General features: G+C 40.9%; 1 protein-coding gene across 1 annotated transcript; it reads right to left on the reverse strand.

Moving 5' to 3' along the window:
* Positions 1 to 1,247: 1,247 nt before the first annotated feature.
* On the reverse strand, positions 1,248 to 2,187 carry LOC147428447 (uncharacterized). Its single transcript, XM_086496673.1, has one exon. It carries the CDS (start codon positions 2,151 to 2,153, stop codon positions 1,635 to 1,637), a length of 519 nt encoding a protein of 172 aa, XP_086352799.1. The 5' UTR covers positions 2,154 to 2,187; the 3' UTR covers positions 1,248 to 1,634.
* Positions 2,188 to 8,147: the final 5,960 nt, after the last annotated feature.

Genomic DNA, 8,147 nt, shown 5'->3' on the forward strand with positions numbered 1-8,147 from the left:
AGTCACTCATCAAGTCAAGGCAAGCTCTCCCTTCCCGTCGGTAAAAGGAACCTTGAGCATCTCTCATCAAGTCAAGGCAAGCTCTCCCTTCCCGTCAGTAAAAGGAACCTTGAGCATCACTAATCACTCATCCTAAGCCATGCACCATCATTCACTTCCGTTGCACATCACAGTAATCACGTGATCATCAATTATGCAAGCCTTCGACCGTCTGCAGTGTTCTCTCTCTCTCTCTCTCTCTCTCTCTCTCTCTCTCTCTCTCTCTCTCTCTCTCTCTCTCTCTCTCTCTCTCTCTCTCTCTCTCTCCGCAAAGCTTTGCGTAGCCACTATGGCACCCTCTCTAAATTGCCATTTACTTGTATCACTTGCCTATGCACCGCACGTGTCGCAAGGCACACAAAAAAAGAACACACATGTTAACATAGTCGCACATAAGCATTGATTCAATAAAAACCACATGCTCCTCTCTCAGCAACTGTGTTTGAGGATCTTGCCTCATCAGCGCCTATCAGTGAGGTATGAAACATTGCAAGAAATCAACGTGACTGCTCACATCTGCCTTTTCAGGCTTATAAATGTATGACCACTATAATGAAAATCATCGCTTTCAATTGCCTGCAGTCAACGTCATCCTCTCTCTCTCTCTCTCTCTCTCTCTCTCTCTCTCTCTCTCTCTCTCTCTCTCTCTCTCTCTCTCTCTCTCTCTCTCTCTCTCTCTCTCTCTCTCTCTCTCTCTCTCTCTCTCTCTCTCTCTCTCTCTCTCTCTCTCTCTCTCTCTACGAAGTCGTGTGTGTGTGTGGCCGCCATGGCCCACTCCCTAAACTTCTACATGGAATCAGAGCTGGAACGGCCCTGCCACCGCACTCATGAATAGCCGTTGCCCCTCTCCCTCGTCATTCCTCGCACCAAAGAGACGACGACACTGCACACGGTGAAGGCTTCCATAATTGATCATCATGTGATTACATATTAATACAAGTGAAGGGGTGTGATGTGACGTGGTGTGTGAAATTGGGTTCTGGACGGCGGACAAATAATTAGCACCCAATTTGGGCTTGCACGTGAAAATTGGGTTGTGGGCGGTGGACAAATAATTAGCGCCCAATTTGGGCTTGCACGTCAACAATTCCCATGATATCAATAATTCATTGCATGCTTTTAAGGGGTTTAAATGCTGTGTCAATCATTTCCATGGCATATATTTATATGACTGACGACATTCTGTTCCAAAATATCCAACTAAAGCCTTTCAAAAGTCCACTCTACGCCATTCTTCTTTTTCTTTTGAGTAAGTTACTCAACTTACAAAGACAGTACATAATTAAGTTCATGGGGAAAATGTGCAACCTCTAAAGAAATGGTACAAAATCCATGATACAGATACAGATCATATGCACAACCGGGTTTCCAAAAATTGAGCACCAGAGGTGACTTTGACGTAAGGCCTTTTCATAGATGTACGACTGGATGGGCACACTATCCCAAATCGGGCGGCTCGACACATACCAAAAACGCAGCACACCAGAGCTGGAAATTATACAATATGGGGTGTGATCCTAAGCACCGTTAATCTGCCCATAATACCTCTGCATAGTAACAAAACCAAGATCAGTGATGAGGAGGTGAAGAATACCTCATTTCGATGATCCACTGAGGACCTCAGTCGGTGGAAGAAGGGGACTGTCAAGCTGGTAAAGGTTCAGTGCAGGGCCGACAAACCGAAACGCGATCCAACCTCCCACGATCACAAAAATTGCAGCATAGGCAATCTTGTTCAGCCAGAAAAGGGCTCCCTTTTCACCAACGTAAATTTCCCATGCCTTCTCTGCGAGAGTCATGGACTCCCAATCCTTCGGCGGAGGCTTGGGATCGACGCTATCTGCGTTAGGCTTTTCTTTGCGCGACCGCCTACGCTTTCCAAGCCTTTGTTCGAGGTCATCTGCAGAAAGGCCTATGGATCTAGAAGGCCCAGCGCTCTCCTCATCTTCTGATTCTTCTGCTGCTGATGCGAAAATGCGTGCACAATTGTGCGAGAAGAGACGGGGCCGACGAAGGAGGGTCTGAGAGAGTCTTAATCTGCGTGAAAACGAAGCGGCAGCAGGAGACGTCGACGGCAAAGGATATAGTCTTAAGCCCAGGCCCGTAGCTTCCATATCTTCAGCTCCTGCCTCTGCTACAAGAGATAATTTTTCATAAACTTTGAACAAAATTTACTATCTCTAAGTGTGTAGCTCTTTCTCCAACTTCATCTCTAACTCTAACTCTAACTTTATCTTTAATTGTCTAACTCTAACTATCTGTCTCTCTAACTCTAACGCTAACGCTAACTTCTTGTCCGACTCTATCTCATTGTAACTTCCCCTCTATATCCCTAACTATATTTAACTCTCCAACAAGCCTTCTTCATGTCTAACTCTATCTATATATGTATCTCTATAACCCTAACTCTAACTCTATCTCTATATGTATCCCTATAACTCTAACTCTAACGCTAACTTCATGTCTAACTCTTATCTCCAACTTCCCCTCTCTAGTATCTCATTATAACTCTCTAACTCTAATTATATGTCTCTCTAACTCTAACTCTAACACTAACCTCATGTCTAAATCTATCTCACTATAACTTCCTCTCTCTTGCTCTACGTATCCCTAAGTATCTAACTCTCCAACCAGACTCTGACACTATCTCTCCTTCATCTCTAACTCTCTCTATCTGTCATAATAATCAATATCTAATTCTCTTAAATGATTTTCTCATATTAAACTGATCATTTAATGTGGGGAAGTGCCAGGGGAGAAAAAGCTAGAATATTGGTTAAGCTAGCAGACCGGCCACAGTAGGGATCCAAAGGAGGGAAAATAGGGATCTAAAGGGGGGGGCATCTGCAAAAGAGCCATGTGCAACAATGGGCTAAAAAGACCCTAAGGTTCAGCCCATTAAGACTTCCAAAATGCTAAGGTTCCAAAATTCAAAGGTTGTGTCCAAAGGGTTAAAGCTTAGGGGGAATTGGATGCTTTGTGTGCTCTCCAAAGTCAATGCACATCCGTACATGGGAGGGGGCGAGGTAGGGGATGAGAGAGAAAGGCACACACACACACACAAGCCCCTTTACACAAAGGGAATTAGGGACACATGTCAGCTCCCTAGCCCAGATGCCCACAAGGTGTGCCCAATTCCTATTGGATGACCCTTGAAGTGGACCAATGAGAATTAAGCTAGAGTAAATCTAGTTTAATTAATTTAAAAACATTTAATAAAAGAAACCAATAAGAATTAAGTCTCCTAGAAGACTATTGGGCAGTCTCCCAAAGGGTCCAATGAGCATTCAGGAGCCCCATGGCTTGCCTGATTCCTATTGGCCAGGAGGCAAAGGAGTCCAATGAGAGTTTAGTTTAATTATTTAATTACCTAAAGCTCTCACAAAAGGGGAAAGGGGGACACATGTCAGAAGGCTATCACTTATGCTGCTTAATTGTGATTGGCTTGACTTGGGGAGGGCCAATGAGGCTGCAGGAAGAGCAAATAGCAAGGGGGCTCGCCCAAGAGAGAGAGGGGGCTGATTTTTGCAAGGCATTATCACACACACACTCACACAATCTCATGTGTGAAGAAAGAGAAGACTATCTCTTCCCAAGCTTTAATGGAGAACTCATCACCTACTCCAAGCTTGTGAGATAGAAGCCTACATCAACACTCTCTTGGCATGTGGATGCAAATCCAACCAAGAGCCAAGCTTCAATGCATGCTCATCTCCTCTACCAAGCTAATTACTAAGCTAAGCTATGCTAATATGAGTGATTATGTGAAAAGATGTACATCTTTCTCGTAAGATACTCCTTCTTCCTCTCAATCTACTCTCATACCTTGCTAGCTCTCACCATCTTCGAAGGTGTGTGAGGTCTTGGGTCTGAGAACGAGGATAATTCAAGTTGTGTTTGCTAAGAGTTTTGCTTAGTGCATGAATCTTTCATCTTCATTGCACTAGCTAGTCTTGAAGGAACACAAAGAATTGTATTGTACAATGTCTCTCTTGATGGGAGAAACCATAATACAAAGCCTTTTGGAGGGGGGACCGGCTCCATGCAAATCCGGTCCTCAACTGTTGTCAATAGCTTAATTTCTCTCTCTTTTGAAAGTATTGTTGATGCTATCTAACTAGGTGTTATGCTTTTTGTTGCTCTCTCCACCCAAGCACTCTTGTAATTCTCATTAGGAATCTATTCTAATGAAATGCCCACTATGTTCATGCTAATTTCCGCTACACATAAGATATTAGGCCATTAAATGTTACACTATCTAACTCTCCAACGAGGCTCTAACTCTATCTCTCCTTCTAAATGTAACTTTATCTCTAATTGCCTCCCTCTACTCTAACTCCCTATATCTCTAACTCTCCAACGAGACTCTAACTCTATCTCTCCTTCTAACTGTAACTTTATCTCTAGCTCCCTTCCTCTAGCTCTAGCTATCCTACTCTAACTTTGCATGCAACTGCCTAACTCTAACTATCTATCTCAATCTCTAACTATTACAGTTACTATAGCCCTATAAGCCTAATTGCCTAACCCTAACTCTCACTCTAAGTCATACTCTAACTATCCAACCTCACTCTAAGTGATCAATGTCCATCTAACTCTAATTCTAAGTCATACTCTCTCTCTCTCTCTCTCTCTCTATATATATATATATATATATATATATATATATATATATATATATATATATATCATACTCTAACTATCTATGTCAATCAAACAATAGAGAGAGAGGAAGTTAGAGAAAGAGTTGGAGAGAGCAGTGTTCAAATTAAAACTATGCCACTTGTTCATAATGTTGACAATGAGACCACCATATAGAGAGAATGAGAGATAGACAAAGAGACAAAGGGAGACGGAGTGAGATTGTGGGAGAAAGTTATAATTTAGCTGGCATATACACATCAAAGAAGGTTTGAGAGAGAGAGAGAGAGAGAGAGAGAGAGAGAGAGAGAGAGAGAGAGTAATGTTAGAATATGGGAGCGACATTACCATGGGCTCCATATAGTAGAATGACAATCATACTCATCAGTAGGGCTCATTTGCAAAGAGCTCACTCTAGAGCTCTACAAGAGAGGCATACAATGCCTAATAAATCCGCATACATTACACTAATATATCGGTCATGGTAAGTAGCTCTTATCTATGACCAACAAAACAAGACTATAAATTATAGATATGGCACACATTACTTGGTTTCCACTATAAAAAGAGAGGGGAAATGCCAGTTATCTAGGCCCATCACAACAAGAGATAGTAAATGATGGAAGAGGGTTTAAAAGTGGAAATCACTCGATGCTAAAGCTAGATCCACCATTCACTTACATCTTGGGGAGTCAATGTATTACTATTGTTGGTGAAGCTACTTTTCGTGCCTTGTGGGAGAATTTGTGTAGTACATATGAGAGCAAGAGTGAAAGTAATAAATTTTACTTGATGAAGAAGGTGCTTGAACTTGTATGAAAGAAGGTAGCACCGTTTTCAGTCAGTTGACATCATAAGGACTCAATTTTTTACGAAGAGTTTCAATCTATCTTCTTGTTATGCTATCTACATTACTCATGGAATGCTTTCTACACAACCACAAGTAACTCTACACCTAAAGGAAACTTGGTCTACAATGATGTAGACGGTAGTTTCATTATACTAAGGATGTTCACAAGAAATCTCTTAAAGCCTTTCAAGAATGGCGATGCTTATGTTACACGTTCTCACAAAGAGAGAGGTCGCAATCATTATCATGCCGAGTCAAAGTAATGCAAGAATTCTCACAGCAAGTCTTGTGGTTTCTATTGGGGTGATAAATCCCAATGTGCCGTCCCTAAGTTCTATTGGGGTCGGACACTAATCGGGAACTAACACTTACAATTCATTCTAGATAAAACAATAAGGACTCATAACCCAAAGCACCATTGTGTTTGGAGTCCACCACAACTTGTGTCTCCTTTCTTCTTCTCTCTTCTCCATTTGTTGCACACACACACACATGCTCTCGCTTGCCCACTTTAGTTGGTGTCAGAGCTTGAGGATTGGAGAGCACCATTGGAGCTCAGCAAGGAAGCAAGCAGGGAAGCAGCAAAAATTTCAGCATGTTTTGCAGATCTACTTTGGCATGTCAAAAGGTTTTTGTCTAGGCCGATTCCCTCTGTTCGTGACCAATTTTTGTGCTCTTCAACTTTGCATGAGAAAGTTTTTTCAAAATCCTCATCGATTTTGAGATATGTCGCGTAGGACAGGCTGCAGATTTTGCAGATCCAATTTCTCTTGGTTAGAATCAGTGTTTCAGGTCAATTCCAGCAACTCTTGACCATTTTTGAGTGCTCTACAACTTTACAGAGGGAAATTCTTGCAAATTCCACACGATTTGGGAGATATCTACTTCAAACAACAGGGTGGTCTACTTTTGTTGGTTCTTCTACATACAAGGTTTTCGTTGTAGATTCTCTCTGCAATATCTATCATATGCATATTTGATGTTAGATCTTGAGGGTCTGTTAAATCATACAAATGCGGTAGCGGTTACAAAAAAGGGTTTTTGTAGTTGATGTAAGATCTTATGCGATTTATGTATTGACAAAAATATGCAAATTCTATTGTTGAGGGTCGTGATAATATTATATTGGGATGGGGGATTCTCAAATAGGTTTTGGAGTGAGCCTCCAATATCCCCATAGTTTTGGCATCGACATAGGATGTATGTTTATGCGGTTACTGCAGTATTGGTGTGCATCTACTGACGCGCCATTGTTGGCATTGCTGTCATCTTTATGCGTATGTGTTTGACAGTGTTCAATTGGTAAGAGACACACTTCTAGAGTTGGAGATACTGACAATGATAGTTTTTTGTGATTCTATCTTGCCAGTTTGGCCAATTTGATCAGCGTTTCAATCATTGTACACATTTGTTTTTGGGTTTCAGTTTTGCAAGGGAGACTCTATAAAAAAAAATCATGTTTTCTATCATCTTGTTTAGTTCAGCCGATCTACCACTTTTGTTCCTTGTCAAATGATTGCTTCATCATCAAAGAACTCTTTGTTCAACATTGAGAAGTCAGATGGCACTAACTTCCCATTTTGGAATGAACAAATTTACAATGTCTTAGTACAAAAAAAACAAATCCGATCGATAAAGATGAAGGGGATAAAGCCTAAGGATATTGATGTATATGGTTGGCAGGAGTTGGATGAGCTTGCTAGGTCCACCATCATGCTGACTTTGTCAAAGAATGTGTACTTCAATGTAAACATGGAAAAGACTAGCCATGAGCTGTGGAAAAAGGTATGTGACTTGTATGAGAAGCAAAGTGCAGCATCACATGTTTATTGGCTGAAAATTTTAGTTGATTTGAAGATGGATAAGGGCACACCCATGTGCAACCAACTCAATAATTTCAACACAATTTTCAATTAGCTTTCTATGTAGGGAGTCAATTTTGAAGATTTAATCAAAGCAATGTTTTTGTTAGTTACGTTGCCAAAAAGTTGGGATACTTTTTGTACAGCCATAAGTAACTCAACACCTCTTGATGGTTTAACATGTGGTGATGTTGAGGGGAGTTTTCTTACTAAAGAGGTTAGTAGAAAGATTATTAATGCTTCTCATGGCACTAGCAGTGCTCTCGGTTTTTGTGCTCAATCACAAGAAAATGGCAAGCAAAATCAAAGAGGAAAATCTTGTAGCAAATCACATGGCCAAAAAGACATTGAGTGTTATCATTGTCACAAAAAGGGACACATCAAGAAAGAGCGTCAAAAGTGGAAACATGAGAAAGGTAAAGACAAGAAGGAGGAAGAAGGAAAGACTAAAGAAAGCAGTATAAATATTGAAGAGATCAACAATGTTTTTGTTGAAGATTCTCATGGAGACATTTATCTCGCATATGCCATGGATTCAACATTTTTTGGTTGCCACTAATGACTATGCTTTACAAGATTGGGTTCTTGACTGAGGTGCATTGTTTCATGTGACTCCTCACAGGGAGTGGTTGTAATGGAATTAGCCTATTCAACTTGAGAATAGCGGAAATTAATGAGAATACTTTCGAAAAATAACTTTGTGAGCATAGCGGGTAGACATAATTGAAGATAGCAATATAATCATAGCAATTAGT

This window comes from Adiantum capillus-veneris, chromosome 23, assembly GCF_014529385.1.
Source record: "Adiantum capillus-veneris isolate H3 chromosome 23, ASM1452938v2, whole genome shotgun sequence".
In the NCBI taxonomy this organism is placed as follows: domain Eukaryota; kingdom Viridiplantae; phylum Streptophyta; class Polypodiopsida; order Polypodiales; family Pteridaceae; genus Adiantum; species Adiantum capillus-veneris.

What these genes read in the sequence shown, in the direction of transcription:
- LOC147428447 (XM_086496673.1), bottom strand. Translation starts at nt 2,153, where the DNA reads ATGGAAGCTACGGGCCTGGGCTTAAGACTATATCCTTTGCCGTCGACG.